Source organism: Periplaneta americana, chromosome 5 (genome assembly GCF_040183065.1).
Source record: "Periplaneta americana isolate PAMFEO1 chromosome 5, P.americana_PAMFEO1_priV1, whole genome shotgun sequence".
NCBI classification, from domain to species: domain Eukaryota; kingdom Metazoa; phylum Arthropoda; class Insecta; order Blattodea; family Blattidae; genus Periplaneta; species Periplaneta americana.
This window is the reverse complement of record NC_091121.1, coordinates 90,729,991-90,757,556: the sequence shown is the minus strand read 5'-3', so window position 1 is coordinate 90,757,556 and position 27,566 is coordinate 90,729,991. Positions and strand designations below refer to the sequence as shown.

The window sequence follows — 27,566 nt, the reverse complement described above, 5'->3', positions numbered from 1 at the left end:
CATTCCCTTAATATGTTGACACACAAAACCGATCTTCTCGCTTAGTAAAATTGTAAAACAATTCTCAATAAGAACTATTACAATATTATTAGTATCACAATATTACCAACCTTTACCCTATACATATAAATACAACTTGCTTTATTCTTTTAGCTTTGCTTTGACTTCTTTTTAGATTTTCCAGAGATTATTCGTCTCAAGAGTGTTCTTGTTATTATATAGGTGATGTACAGTAACGCTATGACCATAATGGTGATGACTGCGAGGACATCTAACAGCAGATACTGGTACCAAGGAAGGTCTAGAGCTGCAGTACGCAAGTGTGGAGCACCTTTATGCCTGATCACGTACTCCGTCCAGTAGATAGCAGTGTCCATCGCCGACATCGGTCTATCCTGATAGATCTGTGACATCCGCTTCGCATTTTCCCTGTAACTGTGAACCCAAAAGTAGATCGGTGAGTACAAGATTCATTAACAGTTCTATGTTATTTAATGAGAGTTTCTTGATATTGATTATTGGTAGTGATTGTTTTGTGAGACAGAAGTTTGTGAATTTGATATTTATGGTTGTAATTGAACATAAGAAAGTGACATATTTCTGCATCTTGGAGTGAGATACTCGTATAAGGCTATTCAAGTGGTTAAGAACTGAAGTATGTAAAATGAAATTAACAAAGAAGTTATTACCAGTGGCGTATACTGGTTTAAGGGCCTGGGCTACCACTGACCCTATTATTACACAAAATATATTTTAAAATCCCTATAATAAAATTCCTTACCTATTTATATATGAATTTCAGACGTCTTGATTGGGACGAAAATACTTTGATGACTTCGTCATTGAAATTACAGTTGGGCCGCTTGCGAAGTTTCTGTAGAAATGACTTTTCAATGGACATCAGTGCCAAGCCGGATAAACGTTCTTGTGTATGAGTTGATCTACAGTAAGATTTTATTCTCTTCAACCCAGAAAATGTTCTTTCTACTGATGCTGACGTAGCTGGTATTGTCACAATTAATGTTGCCAATTTAAGGACTTCAGGAATAACTTGGTTCAGCTGGTTTTCATATATGGCAGATAATATTTCATGGATAGGTTTGTTCGAAAAATCAAAGACCTCTGCTGAATATATTACATTTAATTCATTTTTCAAACGTACTTGATCAAAGTGACTGTTATAGGACTGAAATAATTTGTTTAGTGCCTCATTCGGGAAGTTTTCTATATAAGCAGAAATTTTTTGAGAATCTAGAAGATATGTGAACTGAAGCTTTCCATAATCAGAAAATCTGTCAGTAATTTCCATGTGCATACGATCTAGTATGCTGTATTACAGCTGCCTGTATTTCAATTCATCATCTCCTTTTCTTCGCTTTAATGGTGATTCCATTGTATTGGCTGAAGAATTTTCATTTTCCATATTACTCCATATGGACGGAAACCCACTACGTCTGAACTCGAATATAGTATTTTTTAACTTTGATACCTCTTGCAAGCAGTATGCTATGTCTAGACTTTTTGTCTGAAGAATATTGTAGAGCACATCTGTATGTGCGAACACTCTAGCATAGACTTCAAGAAGAAATATATTCTGAAACTGTATGAAAAAATACAAATATCCTTGAGCCTGCACAATTACATTATCATCCCAGTTTTCTTCAGAGTCATTACAAATGATATTTTCAAAGAAAGCAGTCAGTTGTTCTCTGTATTACTTTACTGTATTTACAAGCCGAGATGTAAAATTGCATCTAGTTGGTGCTACTTTTGGGAGTTTCTTTTTCATAAATTCTTGAGTTTTTCTGATCTTTTAGGAGATGATGAGAAAAATGCAGCTAAACCCGACAGTGTTTTGAAAAAAAAATGCGGCATTCTGGAATGGATGAAGTAGTTTGTTGCAAAACTAAATTGAGAACATGGCTGTAACAATGGACAAATAGTGCTTGAGGATACTTTCCTTGAACTTTTGTTTTTAAGCCATTAATATTTCCCGCCATAACTGAAGCACCATCGTATGTCTGTGCAATTAACTTATTGCCGACATTGTATTCTGCTATAACACCTTCCACATGCTGAAACCAAGCAGCAGCAGTTTTGCCCGAACTGACATTTGTGAATCCTATAAACCGTTCTTGAACATTGACAGTACTTATCGACGTATCTTAAAACAGTGGACAATTGACTCTGATTAGAGCAGTCACTTGTTTCATCAACAACAATGGCCGCAAAAGGTGCTTCTTCTATTTCAGATTTTATGTTCTTTATCACAACCAGACATCGGATTCTAGGGCAAATGCCTATTTTGTTTCTTTAGGAGAAAAGTAAAAATAATTATTAATATTTGTGTTTCATGGAAATTGAAAGGTATTCAAAGAGTTTTATAGTGCCCTAAAATGCCCTAAAACGGTTATTAGAGCCTAATTTGTTAATATTCGCCTAAAATGCCTAACTCACTGTAAAGTTTCGCATTTTACTCTTACTTTTTATAATTTATACATGCATTCACTGCGAAATTTAAGGCATTTAAAAAGTGGAAAGTTTGCTTCACACCGGCCATGAAACCATTGATAAAGGAAACAAAATGTTTTGAATCTCACGACACTCGCAATAGATTTCACCGAATTTAACATGTTTGGAGGCATAAATGCCGACAAAGAACCAACCTTAGTTTTGAAGCAGGCAACAATCACAACATGTGCTGCTACCGATTCAGAGATATACTATACTATAAAAATGACTGTTTTCGGTCTGAAACCGATTAGCTGTACTGCCCTTCAGAGTGTCATAAAATCACAATTTTTGGAGAAAGAGTGTTTTTGAAATATTTATGAAAAGTCGTAAAACTGCGAATTAGTAGGGTAAACCGTTACAAAATATTTAAAAGAATGGCCCTCCTAGTGTTAATACTACCAGGAAATGCAACAATAAGTGGAACTTTGTATTTTTGTCCGATTGAATCTCAATAACAACGGTTCATTTGAATGCTCGCTAATAGTTGCTCTTTCCCTCACCTTATTTGTGTTGAGAAGTTTTGAGCGGTAGGACGTTTTCCTGTGAAGTTTAACGCGATAATGCCGAAAAATATAAGTGCAAAATCTACATCGATCCGGCAATGGCTAACAGAATATTCAGAATTCACTTATGATGGAAAAATAATATTCTGCAAGATTTGTAGCAAACAGGTATGTAACAATAGTTGAAATATATAAATTCTATTAATTTTAATGAGTAGGCCTATAATATTTATACATTGACTGAGCTATCCTGAGGTATAATTCTTTTTAAGACCACTACACTTTAACCTTTTAAATTCCGATAGTTAAAGTATTTGCAGGTCATTAAAATTTTGATTTTTCGAACCCACTAACTTTGTGATAGAAATACGGCAATACAACAATTAGGATTTTATTTTAATTCAGTTTACTTTACATTTTTAGATTTCGCAAGAAAAGAAGTGCCACCTAAAGCAGCATGTGCAAGGAGCGGCTCATAAGGCTAAAGCTCAGCAGAAAAATCAACTGCAACAAACTTTACTAACACAGCCTACTTCATCCAATCTCAGCAGCAATTTCTATGCTGATTTAACCAGAGCGTTTGTTGCTGCTAACATTCCCTGGAATGCAATTGAAAATCCGGTTTTAAGACAGTTTTTACAAAAATACTGCAAACAAAATATCCCATCTGAGTCGACCCTAAGAAAAAATTACTTAGACAGAATATGCAATGAAACTTTAGCTTCCATTCGGGAGGATATAGGTGATTCTTACATATGGGTCTCTGTGGATGAAACCTCAGATCCTATGAATAGGTATATAGCAAATATGGTAGTAGGAAAACTTAGTCCTGATGGACCTTCGATTCCACACCTCGTATGTGTTAAGGAACTTTCGAAAGTGAATAGCCAAGCCATTGCTTATTTTGTAAATAAGGCCTACAGTCTTTATACTCAGGTAATATAGACGATTCTAAAGTTCTATTGTTTTGTACTGATGCTGCCTCATACATGGTTGCTGCAGCTCCACTTCTTAAAACATTTTATCCTAACCTCACGCATGTAACCTGTCTAGCACATGGCCTTCACAGGGTTTCTGAAACAATCCGGAATGAATTTCCTCTTGTCAATTCGTTTATTTCTAACACAAAAAATGTTTTTGTAAAGCCCCATCCACGATTTCAATATTCAGAGAGAACTTTCCAGATATCCCACTCCCACCTCAGCCGGTTGTTACACGATGGGGAACCTGGATTCAGTCAGTGGTGTATTATTCTAAGTATTTTAAGGAAGTGGTCACAGTTATTGATAAATTACCTGAAACTGATAGTGCAGCGTGTGTGAAAGCAGTGAAAGATTGTCTGAATGACTCACGAGTGAAAAACGATATTGCCTACATAACATCAAACTTTTCTTTCATACCTGCAAGCATTGAACAATTAGAACGTGAAAAACAATCTCTTTGTAGCCAAATAGCAATAGTAAAGGAAGCTCAAGTGAACATACATTCTGCTTTGGGCGAAACTGGGAAAAAAGTTAAAAATAAGTGGGACAACGTATTAAATAAGAATGTAGGATTTTCACTGTTGGAAAAAGTATCAAGAGTGATATCGGGGGAAAGCGTAAATGTCCCAGTAAGTATTGATGTTTCTATTGTACCTAATTTAAAATTTGCGCCTCTCACATCAGTTTCGGTTGAAAGAAGTTTTTCTGCTTTCAAAATGATTCTCAGTGACAAAAGGCAAAGGTTAACTGTGGAGAATTTAGAAAAAATTCTGGTGGTGTACTGTGCAGATAATTATAATAAAGTCTGAGCATGGAACTGAATTTCAATAACTTAAAATGAGTAATCTTGATATCAATAATCATTATTTCATTAGTTTCAATATATTAAATTTGTGCAGCTCTGTTTATAAATATAATATAGTATTCTTTTTTAATGTTTAAACATACTTTTTTGTGCGTATTTTAGTGTATAACTAAAACCTTCAGTGAAAGAAATAAGTATGATACCTTGATGTGCCTAAAATGCCTATTTTCATTAAAATAGAGCCTAATTTTACAAATTTTGAACTTATTTTAGGCGCCTAAAACTGCAATTTTTAGTGCCTAAAAATCCGATGTCTAATCATAACCCCACTTATAGCAAATATTAAGTCATTATGAATTGCGGGAGAAGTACCACGAAATACTGTTGAACTCTCAAGATGATTGGCCAGTAAATGGTCAAATTCACTTAAGGAACTTAAATATTCAATATAATTTCCTCTGTTGTCTGCTTTCACACTCTCATTATGATCCCGAAAAGCCAATTCTTGTTTTCCTAGAAAGCAGACTGCGTTAATAAGATGCAGTAAAATCTCCCGATTTGTTTTCCACAGGAGCATTGTGTTGGTTGATATGTAGAGCTTTTTGCTTATCTAGCTGTAAATCAATTCTTGTCTTCCCAAAGTTTGCAAAGTTCATGCTACTACAAATATGAGCTTTTGATTTGTCGTGTTTTAGGACTGCCGTTCGAAGGGAGTTGATATTAGAAAACCCTCTTTTGACCACACATTAGTTTCGCGGCTAAATAACAAACATGGCCAGCAAAATAGTTTAGACAGTTTAGAACTACCACACAACCAATTCCACTTACCATATGATGTTGAAGTGAAATGGCGTGTGTACTCACGCTGTTTTTCTTTTACGTCCATGGACAAATTTAACTCAGGAGTTGGTTTTTCCATTTTCACAATTTCAACTTCCTCGTTGTATGTACGACGGTTAAAAGGCACTTTTAATAAACCTTCTATTACACAGTCATTTTCAACACAAACCTCTCCAGAAACTTGTTCTGCCATATTTTTCACAATATCACTTAATTGGGAAATTAAAAACTTAATAATTCACAATTAATATAACTCTTAGACACTCGAACAAATCACAATTTTAAAATACTGCACTGCAAGAACACAATTACATTCATGAGCTAGCGTGCTAAGCGTACTGTTGCTTTGCGCCTGCGAAGAAACCGATCACGAGAGCGGCAACTCACCCGGCCTTACACTGCACGTTGGAAACAGAAGAGCGGGGGGGGGGGGATGGGCGGTACGGTCACAGGCTACCTCACGTAGCAGCGGTTTCTCCAGTGATGCCGCCTTGACAACTTGTTTCTTTTCGAGAGCAGAGAGCGCATATAAATCTAACAATTACTTTAATTTTAATTACTGTGGTAAAACTAATAATACAAAATTATTACATTATGTTATATTATAAACTTTTTCTTTTGTAATTTCCTTGGGTTACTGCCGGTAGCCCCGGTAGTCCGCAGAATACGCCCCTGGTTATTACATCTGGGATGATGTAAGAAGTAGAATTTTTATCTTTTTAACTTTAGAAAAATTTTAGCTGCAATATAATTATTTATACTAATATTATTAGTCAAGCTGTTGGAGTGTTGCCTGCTACTACTACTGCTACTGCTATTGGAGGATTGACTGTTATTCATAGCGTACAGTATTTCACTCCGATCATTAGACGCACTTAGATCTTACAGCAAATTGTATTTATTTGTCCTGATTCCATTCGTATGCTTTGTAAGATGGCTGAAGCCACTGTATTTCTCTTACCTCGGCTGATCCAAAACGGTATGGAGAGCATAAAGGACACTTTCTTTGGTGATGTTTGAGTAACCGAGATAAACTCCCATACCGGACGTAACAACGGCTTTTATGTTCATAGGCTGGTCTCCTACCATTGGAATTCCCACCATGGGAACCCCAGCGTACACGGCCTCTATGGTACCCAAAAGTCCACCGTGACCCATGAACAGTCGAACTTTAGGGTGATCTGTTCAACAAAGAATTTGTTACACATTACAAATGCCGTTTTTGTGATATTGGCTGTGTACAAAGGAAAGTATTCGAAAACGGAAATAAACTTATGGGATCAGTATTAAGGAGATTAATACAACTGAATGCATTATGTTTAATATTCGTAGTGATATAAGTAGGGGGCGGATGTTGATGAAAAGACATATTCGTATTTTTCACATTAGGACGATGCCTAATAATATAGAAATTCTTTCTATGTTAATATGAACGTAAAAACCTAATTTCTTATATTGAATTTTTTGCATTTTTTTACGTTTTTGAACTAATAGGTCATTTTTACTTTTTTTTCGGCATCTTTTGTTCATTTTTAATATTTCGAAGAAATTTTAGATTATTTTGAATGCATTTTACATCCTTCTTTACATATAGGCCTGTAGGAGAGATGGCGGTGCACAACTTCTAATCACTAGATTATGTACCAATATGCCTGGGTTAAATCCCAAATCTCTCCGCAGTGCATTTGAAGAGAAGGCATATGTCACTCTTGATAGTGATTCGTCCGTCGGATGGGGACGTTAAGCCTGGCGGCCACCTTGGTGCTACTCGACAGGAGTAGGCTATGTTCCGGCACCGGGTTTCCCCTTCTCCATTCCTCATCTTCATCATCATCACTCATTCCCGACACTACATTTACACGAACACTTACACATACACTCATCCTAGTACACGACATTACTCTTCACACAGATACACATCATGTGCATCGTGACCCGCCGAAGTGGTGTAAAACTAGAAAATGGGTTACGGTTCTGCCATCTATCCGCAGCATGCGGAACCCCAATAACGCAAGTGAAGTGGGTGGGCATTAGATACACACACATATAGGCCTGTTAAATATTTTTCTAAGCAAACAGATCTGTAGTAGGCCCTACTAGTAATTACCTACTGAATAACAGTGAAGTTTGAGTTTTATAGTTTGGAACAAACTCTAAAGTTCATCCCTCATTCCACTGAAGGCTTCACCTCACACAACGGAAGTAATATAAAATGCTTCACAACAGCTTAGTTTAAGTGAGGGCTTTGACCGCTACTGTTCTTTTGTCTGTACGAGGGTGTCTTTAGAATTTATGTTTGGAAGCGGGGAAACGTTCACCGTTTTCAGGACAATAAGACGTTATGTCCTCAATATGGTTTGGAAGGGATGTACTATAGTAAACAGTATTTTTAACACAAAGATTGCAAGAATGCACGCTGTGACCACAATTTTTTGTCATTTACACTCCCCATCTGGAAGGTCTGGTAACAAAATTGGAAAGCGGAAGGAGTAGGAGACGTAGAATGAAGGCACTGACATGGACCATCCCTGCTTGAAACACATTATAAAGTCTCATTAAAATTTATAGTTCTCCCTTTAAATTTTCATTTTGTTGCATGCCCTTTTCCTTTATCTTAGTCAAATTCCAGGAAGCTGCCTCCTCTCTCCGACATTGGCAGGGCAGTCAGTGAAACAAGGTGACTAATTTTTAAGTACGATGAATAATATTTAAATGCCATTTTCTTTTAATTTCATGTCATTTTTCCATTAGTTCAAGGGCATTTTATTGATAATTTTAAGTAGAGTTTTAGGTTATCAAAATCCATCCCCTAGATATAAGCAATCTTGTCATTTGTGGCTAGTGTAAATCAGTAGCGGCTGGTGGTCAAAATAATGAGTGTGCTACAATCTCTATATCGGCCTACTGTAGAGGCCTACACTTATGTATTTATCTTAATTTGGAGTCTCGTCTAGTGATGAAATATGAAGTCCATACGACGTTCTTTCGTACTGCAGAACTTGACATTTGGTGTTAAACCCCTCCATCTTGGACATCATACACTTTTCTATTGACAGTATTGCAAGAGCAGTGAGACGATCCTGGGACATAGTGTTCCTTAAAAACGTTTTTATGCGTTTCAAGCAAGAAAAACATATTTCTGGCTCAGCAGTGGTCATTGGTGTTGTAACCAAAATATTTAACAACTTCGTTACTTCACAGAATGGATCCTGTAAATTGTTGGATACTATGTATTGTGACAATTGAACAGCCATCTATATTTCGGAAGTCAAGTTTTCCGTATAGAAATCCAACTTGTATCTGGAACACTCTTTTGTTCAGTATAGTATAGCTGTTGCAAGCAACTTTAACTGGTAGATGGCAGCAGCAGTCGGACACTTGAATTACCAAATACATTGTACATAGTTCCGAATTCTTCCACAAACAAGCATTCTTTCGTTACGTTTTACTTTTGCAATCTCCAAGCTGTATTGTGCTGAAGCTGACTACAGCACTTTCCCGGGTAAAAATAGCCAATCAGAGCAGTGATTTCAGCTTCGCACATGCGCATAACTGTCTACATTTTTCATGTAGAGCTTTGAGTAGCAGAACGAACCCTCTGAGGCACCAAAGAAGGCACGGAGACTAAACACTTTATAACGCGTCATGAACATAACCACGGGAAATTGTCAAATGACAGATCAAATACTATGGTGGTATTACAAATACATTATTTGAGCCAAAATTATCATTGTGCTGTAGCACTGTAGCACATAAGGACGGACCGCCCCTGGTGTAAATACCTCTAGATAATTCTGACACCCTGCGCACATATACTTTTCTAAATTATTTTTCATAAGTAAGTTCATTCTACCAGAACTGCAGCTGTGAGGTTTTCTGTGCTGACAAAAATTTGATCCAAGAAAATCAAAAGAAATCAACATCACTGCACTATGTAAAAAGGCCTCTTGAGTATTTTCAGAGTTTAATTCACAGTTTTTCTCATATTTTGACATACCGTAATTTATGAGAACGGTCGTCGGTGGTACAAGTTTCATTAGACATTTAATATTTTCTGTTGTAGTTAACATCGTACTACAGAGCGGTCAATGAATTCTCTACGACACTCGGCAGCAAGCTGGCCTGGCGTCAGCGCTTGTCATTCCCGGTGAACGAGGTCCGCTACAGTAGCTAGAGTCGGCTATTAAAATTACAGTATTCTTATTGTTTACATTGTTATTGACTACAGAAGGTGTTGAAAATGATGTCCATCTGCTGCAACACATTCCTGATATCTCCGAAGGAAATTGACATTTACACGTGCAAGTTCGTCTTCTGTAATTCTCCCGATTTCTCATACAATACTGTCCTTTAACCCACGGATTGTGTGCGGATTGTCTTTGTATACTTTATTTTTTAGATTTCCCCATAAATAAATTGCATGCTTACAAATCGGGGACCCAGAGGGCCATAATTCTCTACTAATAACCCTATTTCCCTTATCAAATTCAATGTATCGGCTATTGTACGGGCAGTTGCTGAATTCTGCTGGAAATAAGCACTCTGACACTCGATATCGGTTAACTTTTCAAAAAATGGTTTCAGTATTTGTATTCTTTATCTGTTACCATTAATTGTATTGTCAAAAAATATAGGGCCTAGGCCTATAATCCTATGTCCAATTACAGCGTATCATATCCCACTTTCTCATCAAGTAAAGGAGCTTCATGAATGAGATGAGAAATTTCTGTACTCCAGTGTGTATTGTTTTGCGTTATAGTTATAACATGGCCATGTAAGTGAAACCATGCTTCATCTGTGAAAATAATTACTGTAGAATCCACAACGCCATCGGCAACACTTTGTAAAACCCAGTTAAAAAAAATTCACACGACTCACATTATCTCTAGGCTGTAATTCATGTACTATTGTCACTCTGTAGGGTTTAAATTTAAGAATTTTAGTGGTTCTAAATGCTGTGGTTTTCGAAACACCCGTTTCTTGTGAAAGACGGCGAAAAGATTTTCGAGGAGAATGTTCTAACCTTTCTCTCATCTTACCGAGTTTTTTCTCAGTAGGTACACTTGGGTTTCTCTTTTCACGTTTATTCAGAATTGACCCCGTTTCTCTAAACTTTTTACGAGGTTTAATATAGTCGTCCTATGTGGAACGGGAACACCAGGAAATTGCGTTGCAAAACTACGTCGCACTGTTCCACAATTCTTCGCTATCAAGTGACACTGGATAAGATAAATCCTTTATTGTAATGTAAACTTTTGTGATGTCATATTAATCCACAATCTTCAATAATCAACTAAGACGTACACACATCAATACAAACGTCAACAGAGCTCATAGGCAACTGAACAGCAGCTATCAGTTGCAATGTGATCATGTGCTGTGTTCTTGAAGGCAGGGACAGAGAGAGAGAGTGACTAGAGTGCGACCACAGTCTAGTATATATAGTCACGAAGCTCAATACGTAGTATATATGCATCGATAGATAGTTGCTAACCACTAGGATCGCTACTATCGCCTCATTACAGATAATGTGAAATAATACCGGCACAGTCTATTGTTCCTAGCACCCTCACAACTCAAGCTTCGTGACTGTAGGCCTATATACTAGATTCTGGTGCGACTGTAGCGGACCTCGTTCACCGGGAATGACAAATGCTGACGCCGGACCCGCTTGTCGCCGAGTGTCGTAGAGAATGCCATAGACTTCTCTGCATATCCCTAAAATCAGTGCCATTGATTTCATGGATAATGTAAGAAGGGTGGAACAATTATCGGGCGAGAAAAAGCACCTTCGAGTGTGGGACAAAAAGCATGGAGTACGAGGTGAAGGAGCAGAAAAGTGTAAAATAAGAAAGGGGAGTGAACAGGAGGAAAAGATTTAGTAGTGAAAAAGTAGGAAGATTCGAGAAGAGGAGATATAGAGAAATGATTGATGAAATATAAGAAAAGATATGTACGGCAAGGAGAGAAAGGCGCCGAAGATTGGATGGAAAAGAAAGAAAGCGGGAGAAGACGAAGAAAATTCAGAAGAAAGTGAAGAAGAAAGATAATGGGGAAAGACCAGATTACAAATATGAAGAAAGAAGAGGAGTTGGAGGAGGAGAAAGAGTTAAAGGGGAGAAAACGAGTAAGAGAAAGAGAGAGAAAGGATGAAGAAGAATGAGCGGAAAAGAAAAAGAAGGAAGTAGGAACAAGTTCAGGAGAAAAGATAATTGATAAAGGACAAAGGCTGAAAGGAAAAAGGAAGTCAGAACAGGGGACGGAAAACAGATGGTCAAATAATAAGAGAATATGAAAAATATGGAGTAATTAGAGAAAGAAAAACAATGTTGCGTTGACGAGTAGCAGAAAGAGAAGAAGAAATGATTTATAAACAAAGAATTTGCCACAGCATAGTCCGTAAGTTACAAATCGAAATAGTAGCACTCATTTATAATGGTTTGCCAGAAGATATGACCGCTCCATAGCAGTATTATCCAGATGTCAAGGTGATGGATATGCGCACAAACAAAACAAAGAAGCAGCAATTGCAAGTTGGTGGCACCTCTGCGCGAATATACTATTGATGAGACACGCTCCATTATGCGATTTTTCTGGGAAAAATATTCATAAAGGAATTATATATATATATATATATATATTCACGCGGTTCATTAAAAAATATAGGTCGCTACTTCAATTATTTTATAAGTTACTTACCAACTGTCCCTCGTATATTAAACTATACTATGAATGATTTGCATTTTCTTACTCAAAACGTCGAATTGTGGAATCCACTTTAGGGTCTTGACATTTTTGGGCTGACCAGGCACGTTTTCACTTTCCCATTTCCAAACTATCCTTTGAGGTAGTTCTGAGAACGCCTGGAGGAAAGCATTTCTCTTCTCGACAGGTAGCGTATCTGCTCGTATCATAGAGCCCATGCTGAATAGAATAACCCCGTGCTCTGCTCCGTTCAAGTAGTCTTCCAAGTCCTAAAATTTGATGAGACCGACAACACAATACGAAATTAAAAACAGCGCAACCATGAACACATACATATTGTCGGTGACTCGGGAGAAGATGAGCGCGGAATAGAGACAAAGGGTGGTGAACAGAAAATATTACAACAGTGCAATACTTGTACCTACTACTAGTAAACGGAAATAATGGCTTACATTTAACACACACACACACGGACACACAGAGTCTTCTGTTTTTAGTGACGTGGCTTAGACCGCACAGCTTTCAAAATCTGGCGCTTCTCCTTTCTGACGGGTATGCAATTCAAAGCTAGAGAGAGAGATGTGGAGTAAACCCAGTAGCGGCTCGTAGTTAAAGGCTCTTAGGCGGAGCCGCCCATATAAAAATCTGCAACAATCTTGACATTTGTTTGTGTTTAATAGTAGAATAAAAATTTTCAATAGAGGAAAAATATCGAAATTTTACTCGGCTCGTTCGTTAATAACGGTCAATATATTTGGAACTGTTGGTACCGATAGATGTTTTTGAGACAGGTTATAGCCTATAGCCTAGTAACAACAGTCTCTCAACCTTTACTGCATCTTCCGCACAATAGAAACAGAACGGGGTGGTTTCCTCGTAGAGTCTGGCTAATAAGGGTACAGCTAAGACGTAGAGATTTACGTCTTGAGTCGTTGCCAACATTTTCTAGCTCTGAGTTAAAAAAAAAAAAAACTCTCTTGAAGAAAAGAAAAGAAACAATATCTGACACTCCATTCTTCAGGTTATGTGTCTGCTCTCTCATTCATTTTACGGTAGGTCATAGGCATAATTGGCATTTTAGAATAACATTGCGATGATAAGATGGAGTCGTTTAGTTATTCGTGGATACAATTGTTATCCCAAATATCCCATAAACCGAAAGTTTTTCAAACCTCCGTTATATATATTATAATAACGTATTGTTAAAAATTCCCAGTTACGGAAATACACGAATAAACAAATAAAAATAAATAAATAGTAATGCTCCAGTGCCTGAAAATTTGCGATTTCAGCCTGGATTTTAAAACCACGAGCCGCGACTGAGTAAACCATAAACAAATTTGTTCAATAGAGACAGGTGCGATAAGTACTTGGAACAAGAAGGCACATAGTTTCAGCATTTAATTTCTTAATTTGGTTAAATTATGTTTAAAACAGTGAGGTAGGATCTCTTAAGCGTATGCCTGCATGCAATTCTGTAAGCCGAAGGACTCTAGACTCCTTTGCAGAGGGTACAATATGCCCATGCTTGACGTCCCTCAGTAAAGTGACCATAGCTCAGTGACTGATTGTACAGTATAAGGCAGGTTGATCATGGAAATTCGATCGCGCTACAATTTCCACATAACATAAGAGCTGAGAGTATAACAATATGTAACTTCTCTGTAACTAAACCAATAACAATATATGTGTTTTCTTTGAGGCAACATTGACCAATAGAGACTTAAAATGTGATTCATCATCTGCTGCTGTTTGCGTTTGGAAATGATGGTGGTATTTTCTCGGATGCCACTTTTCATTCAAAAAGTAAAAGCCAGTGCTCATTATTTTTTCCTATTTACAGAGATTCGAATATTTAAATTGCGATTTTTAAAAGAAACCGATAAAATATATCTAAGTTCAAATTAATTTAAAAATAAATAATATGACAGGTTATTGAAAGGATTGAAATTCGAATATTCACAATTCAAAATGAGTTAATATTGACATCTTATATAAAATGTATTTCGGCGCTAATGTTTCAACTAACAGTGGGGATGGAAGTGCCGAATACAAGGAAATCTCAACGGATAGCAGAGGCGAGAAAAGTGAAGTGAGTGCCAGTGAATGGCGCTCAATAGCCACGTCAAACTCTCCTCACGATCGGGTGCTGGAATATTGAAGGGTTGAAAAGTAAAATAGGCAATAAGGACCTTTATGACATTTTGGATGAATTTGACATTATGTGTATGACTGAAACATGAATCAGTGCTAGTGATAAGGTACAGTTTACGAACTATTGTAGTTTCAGTGCATGTAGGAGATATAAGGGGTAGAGAGGGCCGGGCGGGGTTAGTATGTTATATAAAACGATGATGGATGGAAGTAAAAGAAATTGATATTAATTTAGAATTTGTGATATGTGCTATACTAATGATAATTATTGGTTTATACAAACAGCTATCATCATCCTTGCAACCCGTCCTTGTACGAAGCTCTGGCGGAGAGAGTGGTAGATTTGCGTGTAAGCTATCCCGATGCGTCATTATTAATTGGGGATTATAATTCGAGGATCGAAATAGTATATATTTCTTTCGGAGATTGGGTGGACGGTTAAAAGGAAGGGAGAAAAGCGAATAGATGCAGTAAAGATAAGGTGGTTAATGCAGAAGGCAGGGAGCTACTTGCATTTTGTGATGCATTTAGCTTTGAGATTTTAAATGGGAAATATGGGGGAGACCAAAAGGTGGAATTAACGTTTGTTAATGCTGATTGGTGGGAGTGCTGTAGATTTTATTATAGCCTATGCAGCAAAGACATAATACCATTAATTAAGTATTTTTGGATAGGATAAAGGACGGACTCGCATCATTTTCCTGTTTGTGTGCAGCTAGAAATAATGGACGAGAATAGGCCAACTGTGGATGAAAGGAATAAAGAGCAGCAGGGGAGATCGGTACCAATACATAGGTGGAGGGAAGAACAAAACGACGTGTATACACAGAGACTGGAAGAAGGTCTGAAGGACGTTGACTCAGTCACAGCAGGACAGATTACGTTAATTATTGAGGAAGCGGGTTCTGTAATGAAGTTAAAGGGGAACCGAAAGAAAACAAAAGAAATTACTAATTTCTATGACAATTATTGTCGAGAGGATAAAAGGGAAATGGATCAAGCATTGCGGGTTTTTAGGCGCGATGAGGATCGAGAAATATAAGTTGTGTACCACGTAGAAAACTGTACAAAGACATTGTATTCGAGAAAAAGACACAATGACAATGTAACCTAAGTTACAGGAAGAAATCAGACAAGTCGCAGGACAAGTGAATGAGACGGAGATATGGAGATCACTGAAGAAATTGCGCAAGGGCCCATATGTGGGAAACAACATCCCGCCGAAGGCATGGAAGAGCCACTTCCGGGGAATATACGGGGAGGTTGGGGAATTACGTGGTGTAGATTTTAATTTGCATTCAGTGCTGCAAGTGCCAGAAATTGATAGGCCTATATTGGATGCCGAATTTACAACCAACGAGGTAACGGTAACAAAAGCTGAAAGTAGTTTAAAAAATAACAAAGCAACTCATGTTTGTGACTTTTAGACTTGACTGTATGATACTCGAGTGACAATTGGTCAGCAAGTTACCAAGCCTCCACCTGAGACAACACAGAATATCTCTCATTGAATAAAATTGCAAGCTGTGTGCGATATTAGAATACAAATGCAAAATCATGTCCTTCACACAAAGAAGATTCTTTAACTCTCTCTTATTACTATTTAAAATCATTCACACCTCCACACCCTCTTACCTAGCATCTCGTTTTGTTTACCTTTCACTACCTCGAACCCGGAACATGTACCTTCTCTCTATTCCTCTCCACAGAACATCCTTCTACTCATCATCTTTCAGCATATCTATTCCACGCCTGGAACTCTCTCCCTGACCATGTCAGAGACTGTCGGATAATAAAATTCAAATTTAAATTAAAAAACCACATTCTAATTCATGGAATTGCTTTTTGAACACTTATCAGGTTGCGCAACTTCGGCTTAACCCATGACATATAGTAAATATTGTAACTATGCTGTTGTAAAATTGACAATTAATATGTAATGTATTTATTATTATTATTATTATTATTAGACTATTATTATTATTATTATTATTATTATTATTATCATTATAATCAGTTATCACTATCATCATTGCTATCTCTGTTTTTCTTTCTTTTTTTTTCTTGTATTAGCTCGATGAGAGCTCTATAGTGTTCTCTTGACCCTGTTGACCCTCTATAGGGCTTTAATTTAATTTGTATTATTTTCACCAGCGTCTGTATTTCTTTTTTGTATTTATATGTGCTATCTGGTGGGATGGAAGAGAAGGCCTTACGGCCTTAATCCTGTCAGATTAAATAAATAAATAAGTAAATAAGTAAGTAAAGAAGTAAATAAATAAATAAATAAATAAATAAATAAATAAATAAATAAATAAATAAAAACAATATACAACAGATGGTTACTTTAGTACATACCTTCGGTAATTTCTTCGGAGATTTGATGTGGATACCTCCAATTTCTACAATCCCCGGAATAAGCGGTCGGGGCCTATTTAGGCTAAAGTGCGAGTTGACAAGCAGCAAACGGGTGTTCCTGGCGATATCTGAGAGCCAGGGAATGTCGTCACCGAAGTGTTTACTTGCGTACCCTTGCCCCACAATTCCTTCCAGTACACAATGCAGCGTTTTTAAAAACTGGTTCATAATAACATTTAAGACTCTCTCACCAAAGTTCATTCTATCAGAAAACCACAGTCCGTGAGTTGGAATATAAGAGGGATTGTCTGGATTACCCATACGGTCATTCGACCATGGAAACATTACACACGAACTTATTGCAATATTAGGGGCATTGAATTTATGTACGAAAGGCAGAAAACAGTCCGTAGCAAACGTTTCAGTGATTATTGCATCAAATACTTCCTTAGACTCTAATAGTTCCTGAACTGATTGAAAAGACAACATTCTGTCGCAGGATTTGTAGAACTCAGAGATTTCCTTCACCGCAGTCTGAATCATAGTAATGCCACTAGCTTTATTCATATCCAATCTGTCTGTTGCGTCAATAGGAATGGAGCCCACGAGGCTAATGTCTGTGTAGTTTGCTATGGGTTGTTTCTGGGGAAAGTGGCTCAGTACTGTCACTTGATGCCCTCTGGCAGCAAGTTCTTTAACGTATGGTTCGAATACATCGAAATGGCTCTTTCCAATGTAAGGCAACAGGGCTAAAATTCGCGCCCCTGTTACCAGCGAAGTAGATAATGTAATGATCGTAATTAACAGTGCAATGGACTTCATCTGAAACACACAAAAACATAAATATCTTACACTTCAATCTAACCGTTAATAACAATGGACAACAAAATTTAACGTTTTTTTCTGTTACGAAAACGAAAACACTGAAATTCAATGTATTTTTTCATGCTGAATATGAATATGGCAATAAACGGGTGGAAAATCACTGGAAAAGTGAAGCGCTCTATTTTGATATAGTAGCAACCAACACAGGTCGTTTTCAAGGTGCTTGTGTGTTACTTGGACAGAAATTAGAGAGAGATATTCTATTTACCATGCAGGTATCATATCTCCGAAAAACTCTAAACTGGCTACGGCTTAACGAACGTAGAAATTTTCATTCCCTAGTTCTCCTTTTTCAAGTCCTTCACACCTCTACACCTACCTATACCCTTCTCGCTGTAAGAAAAATCCTAATGTAAACACAAGCACGTGGCTGTCATACCCGTGATTGGCTTCCAGTCGAAACACTCGCACGACGCAGGAAAATATAGTTCCGTATTTGGAAACAACAACCTTGTATTATTTGAAAACAAAAATTCGAATTCTAGTTATTAAATACGACGAAACATGTAACTTTACTCACATGTAAAACGCTACGTAAAAGAAAAGCTACTTTTATATTTTGTTATTTATGTTGAAAGAGGATGAATACTAAGAGTAATACCAAGATAGTCTGTTTTTGTAATACTCTGGCATCACTTAAGCTTGTTCTCGTAAGCACGTGTTAGGATGGCTTCTGCATACTCAGTGTGTGTGGTTACTAAACATAAAGTGAAGAGAAAGAAATAGTAGTGTTGAATGTATATAGTAAGTGAGTTGAATCCAATTAATTAATTAATTATAAAGTAACAGTTTCCTAAGCAAAGAATACATAGTTGTGAGGTTAGGTCTACTTTGATGAGTAACGGGAAATGTTTAACATGAAACATAACGTACAACAGTAGGCGGGATCGCTTACTGAGAATCTCTGGCGCCAAACTGCGGCCAATCAAGCCTCACTTCAGTCACGTGCTATTGTTTACTGTAGGATTATTGTTACAACGAAAAGATTATACCTTGCCTTCCGTTTCAGTTACCTATCATCATAACATAATCTCTTCACACGGACGCAAAATACCCGCAAATTAGCCATAACAACACATAAGATATCATCGTATTCATCATCATACACAATCTCGCTATCGCGCTTGTGGAATACCCTACCCAGTGACATCAGAGACTGTCGGAATTTAACAGTGTTCAAAAACAAACTTATTAAGCATTTTCTTACTGCTTAGAGTAGGTTAATTCTTACTTAATTGAAAAAAAAAATCTTTCTTCTTAACTTCTACAATAAACTGTCTAGCCTTTATTAATCAGTTAATCTTTTAGTACTTTGACTTTTATTGTATTTGTAAATTTAATATTAATTGTAATTATAATTGTATTCTTAATATTGTAGTTGTAATCCCCTGGTAGAGGGAAAGAGAAGGCCTGATGGCCTTATCTCTACCAGGTTAAATGAATGAATGAATGAATGAATGAATGAATGAATGAATGAATGAATGAATGAATGAATGAATGAATGAAATATTCTGAAACGCCAGGTTACGGCATATTTAAATTTTCAAGAAATTACAGAAAAGTTGATCTAAAATAAATACGTTTCAGTTGGAAAGATTCTGATGCTATGAAATATTCAGAAAGTCAAGAAGGAAATATCAAAACGTTATCAGCTGAACTGAAGTTCTAAGATCTATATTTAGGAGAAGGCATTGAAAATTTTACTTCTCAAGATTCAAAGAGATTTTTTGAATTATTTTCAATAAATTCTGACTTCTTGGAAAAACATCTATGAGAATGGGAAAGTAACGATCTTTTCCAGGAAGGACTACATATCACAAAATATTTTAAAGGACTGTAAATGATGCAGCAGAACAGGGAGTGAAACTGATGACAGACTACAAGCATATGCTGACAACAAAAGAAGAAAAACATTTTATTCTGCAAACTGTGTCCGAATATCGGCACCAATATTCAGATGTGAAGAAATCAACTTCATTTAAAGACTTTTAAGAACAATAGCCAGTAGCGGCCGGTGACCGAAATCTTGGGTGAGGCTTCATGTAACTAGTTTAAGTACCTCCCATAGAGAATGTTTATTATTCATTATGTTAATTATTATTATATTAATATCATTTTAGTGTATTATTATTATTATTATTATTATTATTATTATTATATCATTAAAATTATTAATACTGTAATTTTGTTATTATTATTATTATTATTATTATTATTATTATTATTATTATTATTATTATTATTATTATTGGTATTATATTGGTATTATTATTATTATTACTTTTATTATTATTTTATTAAAAATAATCCCACTCCCTAAATGAATTGTTATGCGCTTTGTTTCAGTGACATATTTTGATGAAGCAATGCATATTATGAAGAAGCATGTGTTGAAATTCCCCTGGAAATATTTTTGAGGTCGCTGAAGTGTTCGGGAGACACACTGTTCTTTTTTTTATACCGACAGCAACATGCAAGGCCAACGGAAAAGTTAATTTCACATCACATTACCACATAACCATTTATGTTACCCAAACCAGGATATATTGGAAGCTCGCGTTTTAAGATTTTCATTCTGAAAAATTGTCAATGAAGGAGTATTTGAAGGGTTCAGAGCCATAGTACAAAATGGAACCTTGAGGAACTCTACATTCAACATTGACTAAATTGGAATAAACGTCATTTAGACATACACGTTGTGTACGGTTTGATAAATAAGATCTAAACAAATCTAGTTCTTTTCCTCTAATACCGTAATAATAGAGCTTTGAAATTAATGTTTCATGTGATACACCTTCGAATGCTTTAGGCAGATCGCATAAAATAGCAAATGAGCTGTCACAATTATTGTTTAATATATTTCAGTAAATGTAGGCCTATCAGCTCGAATGGTTTTCTCATTGCAGGCGTGGGCAAAATGTGGTGGCTCCCAAAAATAAAGGGAAAATTTTTAGTTTTGTCTAATCGTGGTAAAAATTATTGCATATAAGCTGCCTTTAAATAAATACTTCGTTATTTTTTTTATTGAATTCAAGTGGTGTTTTGTACATGAGTAGGCCTATTATTCCTTTGTTCACCGACTTACAGACACAGACGGTACACGAATAGATATGAACACACAGTACCACAGCCTGGGGGGGAAAGACCACAGCCTGAATACTGTTGACTGGCAACTTGCTCTCCGTACGAAACGAAACTAGTATGATCGACGTGCATTTAACTTGTTTTCAAAGTAACCAAGTGCAGGATTCTAGTTATAATTTAAAATTATAAATGATATTCTTTGACAAGGTAGCTAGCTAGTAACACGAGCAAAAACACAGGGCAAATAACTCCCAAGGAAACGCTTTCGGAGACATAACTATGTAAGAATCGAAATCAGTAAATTACTGGACTGTATTTATAGCTAACGACCTATCATAGCTGTGAATTTTACTGAATGGTCTTCAACTAACCTGTCGTTTGAGATTTTATAATCATGACTTGTATATCCGTATGTTAGACTATCACGTGAGGTAGATGCACCGAAAACTGATTTTTAGCGAAGTTATGCTATAATGATTATTATCTGCTCGTCATGCAGTAAGGTAATAATTTTACTCAAGGTCATACGGACCTTGTGGGATTATAATCGCGTCTGAGTCATTCTATCGAAAAACGCTCTTCTCAACATTCGTTCGTCTTTAATGTATGGCGGGATTATTTTAACTTTTAAGGACCGAAAGATGCACAAAATAGGATCGTAGATATAGAAGTAAAAACATTAGAAACGACTTAGAAAATGTTAAATAAACTAGACCTATAAAGTTGAAAAGTGCCGCACTAACTGGAAAGAACATGTACAGCAGTGGCAAAAAAAAGCCGGACCGACCCTTGTAGCTGATTTCAGAGTCACAGATTCAAATTTGCTAGTCACAAAACACATCTATCTTGTATAATTAATTGTAACAATGAAATTTATTACATTTGTTCGAGTCTTACCGTCTTTTGTTTTCTTCAGTGTCTCAAACTTACAGACGAAAAAACTTTGAGAGTTTTATTTTCATCTGGCATCAATATTACATTTCTACCTCTATTCGGCAAAGATAACTGTGTATTTTTACATTAAATAGCAGTACATACCCCTGGCTTCACTAACCATACTGAAATTACCACAGTTTGACACAATACACAGCACAGGATTCTTTTGTATCAGCTACAAGGGTCGGTCCGGTTTTTTTGCCACTACTATACATAGCATGGCACAGATTTGAAACAGACGATTCACCTAATCCGTGAAGTAGATAAAGAAGATGAGAAAATTAGACAACTTTACTTACCATTACTTCTGAAAGTATTTATCATTACTTCTGAAAGTATTATTTTTTTGTTATTTAATAACGCTGTATGAACCATTGGGTTATTTAGCGTCGATGAAATTAGTGAAAGCGAGATGGTAATTGGCGAGATGAGGCCGAGAATTCTCTATAGATTACGTGAAATTTGCCGTACGGCTGGGAAAAACCTCTGGAAAAAATCCTACTAGCTAATCAGCCAAAGCGAAAGCGAAATCGAACCCAAGCCTAAGCGCAACTCGGAATCAGCAGGCAAAAGCACTACCACCCCGCCATGCTACCACCTGACCTACGCCGTATTACTATTATTATTATTATTATTATTATTATTATTATTATTATTATTATTATTATTACAACTTTAATCAAATGGCAGAAAGTTTCAATATGGAAATTTCAACTGACAAATCTAAAGTGACGGCTTTTTTAGGAAAGGAACCAGTCCGTAGCAAAATATGCATCAATAATAAGATCATCGAACAAGTCAAAAATTTTAGTTATCTCGGTTACCAAATTTCATATGAAGAAGAAAAGGATTTGAATGAGAAAATTATTAAATTCAACAGAGCAATGGGGATAATTAATCAGATATTCAACCAACCTTAGTACAAAAACACCTGCGCACCAGAATTTATAAAACATTGGCCAGACCTATACCCTGTTTTGGTAGTGAAGCTTGGATGATTCGTAATATTGATTCACAAAGATTAACGGCGGCAGAAATGAGATTTATGCGTCGTACAGCGGGATACACGACAATGGATTACATTAAAAATTTTGACATTATGAAAGAACTGCAGATTGAACCGATTACGGAATACCTACAGAAATACAGACAAAACTGGAGATCACATGTCATCAGAATGCCTCGTTCTAGAATGCCACGCCAAATTTTAAATTACCATCTTGTGGGTAAGAGATCCTTGGGCAGACCGTTCAAGCGTTGGCAAGAGACCGTAACGAGCCACTAGGCCCAATACATGCAAGGATGATGATGATGATTATTATTATTATTATTATTATTATTATTATTATTATTATTATCGTTTTATAAATTAATTTTCTGTGATAACATAGGTTTCCTAAACCAAAAGATCTTCTTCCTGCTGTTCTCTCGATCTAACCAGTCTTCATCTGTTAGGTTTATTTTCTACATCCTAATCTTCATTTCCTCGGTCCGTGTGGGTTGTGGCCTACCTCTCTACCTTCCTCCTTCTGGTTTCGATATTAAAGCTTCTCCTTTTTAGAGCTTCTCCTTTTAATCTACTACTACTACTCCTGCTGCTGCTGCTGCTGCAAGTTCGGGTGAGAAGAAGATAACATATGATAGACAGCATTAAGATACATGGATCGTATGCGGAAAAGTAAGGGGAAGGCGGAAACTAGGAAATATTGGAGAATGCTGGGTTCGCAATTACAGACCTGCCCTTGGCCAGAACACTATGAATTATAAAAAAAGTATAATTAATGTTTCTTTGGACTACTAACAGCTCGCTAGCCCCGTGGCTTACGGTTTGTTGTCATGGCAACCAGAGGCGGCCCATCCTTATGTGCTACAGTGCTACAGCACAATGACAATTTTTGCTCAAATAATGTATTTTTAATGCCATAGTATATTTGATCTGTCGTTTGACAATTTTCCGTGGATATGTTCATGACGCGTTATAGAGTGTTTAGTCTTCGCTCTTCGCTCTTTGGTGCCTCAGGGGGTTCGTTGTGCTACTCAAAACTCCACATGAGAATGTAGATAGTTATGCGCATGTGCGAAGCTGAAATCATTGCTCTGATTGGCTATTTTTACGCGGGAAAGTGATGTAGTCAGCTTCAGCACGACACAGCTTGGAGACTGCAAAAGTAAAGCGTAACGAAAGAATGCTTATTTGTGGAAGAACTCGGAACTATTTACAATTTATTTGGTAATTCAAGTGTCCGACTGCTGCTGCCATCTACCTGTTGAAGTTGCTGCCAACAGCTATGCTATGCTGAACAATAGAGTGTTACAGACACAACTTGGAGTTCTATACGGAAGACCCGACTTCGAAATATAGATGGCTGTTCAATTGTTACAATACATGAGGCATTCAGAGCGGAAGTAGTGTAAGTAAAAAAATGGGTAATAAGGGTTAAAGTAATCATTCTGTAAAACACAGTGCAAAGTAGCAATTAATATTCAATTTATTTAAACTATTAGTAGTCAGTGGATAGCACGAAGGACATATTAACTGGTACTTTGCACTCTATTTTACAGAATTTTTTACTTTAAACCTCAGGACCCAGTTTTGACTCACAACCCTTTTGCTCTGAACGGCTCACACAATCTCCAACAATTTACAGGATCCATTCTGTGAAGTAACGAAGTTGTTAAATATTTGGTTACAACACCAAAGACCACTGCTGATCCCGAAAGATGTTTTTCTTTCTTGAAACGCATAAAAAATGTTTTTAAAGAACACTATGTCCCAGGATCGTCTCACTGCTCTTGCAATACTGTCAATAGAAAAGAGTATGATGTCCAAGATGGAGGGGTTTAACACCAGGGTAAATGACAAGTTCTACAGTAGGAAGGAATGTCGTATGAACTTCATATTATTTCGTCACTAGGCGAGTCTCAAATTAAGATAAATACATACAAGTGTATACAGTAGGACGATATAGAGATTGTAGGACACTCATTATTTGACCACCAGCCGCTACTGATGGCAACCAAGATTAACCTTGGAAGCACACTATCATTATTTGGCGCCCTCTGCTCTCTTCGACCAAGCTTGAGGGCAATCTGCTACATTATCGAACAAATCGCACTTTACTGACTGACAGACTCCTAGCAGTAGCAACAAGTTAGATAGATGGATGGATGGATGGATGGATGGATGGATGGATGGATGGATGGTTGGATGGATGGATGCATTTATTGATGCATAATAAATTATACAAACTCATGTACACAAGATCCTTCGCACGAGCTCATACGGCCATTCGTGCTGTAACTATGCACAGTTTGAAACTTAAAAACGAAAATAATGCCTACTAATAATAAAATAGAGAAACAACAGTTATTATTATTACTACCGTTATCATTGATTACCACTATTATAACTAATCTAACTTTATACCAAATTTCACAAAAATAATACAAATAAAATAAAAGGGAGATATGAAAAAAACACACACGCACGCACGCACGCACACACACACAGTATAAACAATTCAATTTCTTGTTGAAGCTGCACCAAATAATCCAAATAATAAATATAAAGGTAATACAGTATATAAATAAAAACATACACACGCAATAAAATACAAAAGACACAGTGTAAAAAAAAAAATAAAAAAAAAATAAAAACATTATCCCCTAATTCTATCATTCGCTCAATGTTAATATTACTCATTGCAACACTAATAAATCTTTCCCTTACCCATCGGCTCCCTCCCCCTCGGCCAATTCCACCCTCAACTGTCGAACTTTTGCCAAAAATTTTCCCACACTGTCATAGGATTTAACGTTATTTAATACAGCGTATGTCGCCAAGTGCCCCCTGCTAGATGTAATGAAGGACTCTGGCAGGAATCATTTCCTCAGAGTAGCAACAAGTTAACTAACCATGGCAGTAGACCCTCAAGCCATGCAGCTAGCGAGCTGTCAGAAGTCGAAAGGAACGTTAATTGTTCTCATAAATGTTGTTACTGGGATACTTCGCAGTCATACAGAAAATATATAGAAGTCCATTTTTCTGTTTGGCACCCCAAAGCAAAGTTGTTGACCTTAAAAACGTCACGAAAATACATATTAAAAGTAGATTTTAGTACAGATAAGTGATTACTGAAGCAACTTTCAAACAGTGGAGAAGGTATTTGTTTTCAATCTCTTGAAGTATTGATACCGAAGTAGTTTCTAAACCCTTTGCCCAAAGAATTAATTTTTTATCGCTTGTGTTACATCATTCGTCGTTTCATCATTATGTAAGGTAAACTTTTTCCTAATTGAAGCGATTGTTCAAAGATGGACCCAATTCGTCATTTTAATATGTTACTGGAGGAACAAAAAAAGCCGAACATCTCGGTATCAAATACTGACACAAAGTTAATTCTTTAACATCTGTTTAAAGCACTTCCAAGATGATATGATATAATTTTATTCTTTCTGTGGCTGCTTCGAAAGGGTTTAATTATAATTTGAAAATAACAGAATTGGGTCCTTCTACAATTACTACTATTTTACAAAGAAAATTCCTATTTAATTCTTATCATAATATAATTTGAACACAAATCACATTATAAGCTATTATATTAAGTAAATTAAAACAGATAAAACGTCATAGTAAGAAAACTGGAACTACAAACTACAAAATGTACCGTGTTGTGAATTTACTTAATGAAATAATAGTCTGAAGAATCGAAGCTGGCAGGAGAAGGGCCTAGCTGTAAATGACCGGGCCGTTCTACAAACTAAATACAGCATTGTTACAGTAAGGTTCCAAAAACAGTAATTGGGCCATTCTTCTACCAAGAGAGATATTTTCTGCTGAAATTATAATGATGACGACCCTTTTTATACTGACAAAAATGCGCTTTCAAAAGAAGTGCAATAAAATGGAAAAAAAGTGATTTTTGAAAAAATTGCTAGTTGAACCTTTTTATAATTAGTGCTTTAATCGCAACTGGCAATTCTCCTCTAAAATAATTTCCCCAACTACAGAAACTGTTATGAAAAAAGACGTAACAAAGCCCGTGCTAAAGCTTAAAAGATCTGTTAACTAGATTTTAAAATGGGTAGATCATACTGGACGGAAACACAGAAAGACCTCCACGACGTGAATTAACCACATAACGCCGGACCTCTACCCGACATTAAACCACAACACACTGACAACTGCGGAATTCCCGGATTCGAACTCGTCACAATGTTTCCAAGTTACTTTAACAGTGAGCTACGATCGGATAAAGAACTTTACCGATATATAATATATGTATTAAAATATAATCCATTAAAACTGATTTCGTACCTTTGCTATCTTACCGACGTCTGCAAGTGATCGTACGCCAGATGGAAAAAATTGTTTTTCTGATCTTTACATAAACTCTTCCTGCAACTACTAAAAATGAAACACTGTTATCGGAGCTCTGCTCTCGTATGATATACACAACGCTCTCGCACCATCTAACGAGCGTTACGTAACGAGCTCCGGATACTTGACCACTAGATGTCAGTCTAACAAAGTTTTCATAATTGTGGACTAGATGGGGCGGTGAGTATCTATAAACGTTGAGTATTGTCTGAAAGGTACACTAGATGGCCGTAGGAAGTGCATGTTATGTATTACGCTACTAGATGGCAGAGGCATTGATGATTAATTCTTCGTTTGAAAATGGGTTCAAACCAGTGGATGAGTGGAACATGTACGAAAACCTTTGTTTATTACGTATAAGGAAAATAATATTAATAGATTGATTTAAAGTTTGCGGATTGAATGGAATAGGACATCTA

At 36.5% G+C, this 27,566-nt stretch overlaps 1 protein-coding gene across 1 annotated transcript; it reads right to left on the bottom strand.

Annotated features, from left to right (window-relative positions):
- On the bottom strand, nucleotides 1-27,224 carry LOC138699965 (UDP-glycosyltransferase UGT5-like). The gene is made up of 5 exons (XM_069826203.1): nucleotides 27,085-27,224; nucleotides 16,863-17,684; nucleotides 12,397-12,619; nucleotides 6,607-6,826; nucleotides 1-435 (listed from the first exon to the last, which is right to left on the bottom strand). Exons 2-5 carry the CDS (start codon nucleotides 17,682-17,684, stop codon nucleotides 150-152), a joined length of 1,551 nt encoding a protein of 516 aa, XP_069682304.1. The 5' UTR covers nucleotides 27,085-27,224; the 3' UTR covers nucleotides 1-149.
- Between the last annotated feature and the right edge of the window lie 342 nt (nucleotides 27,225-27,566).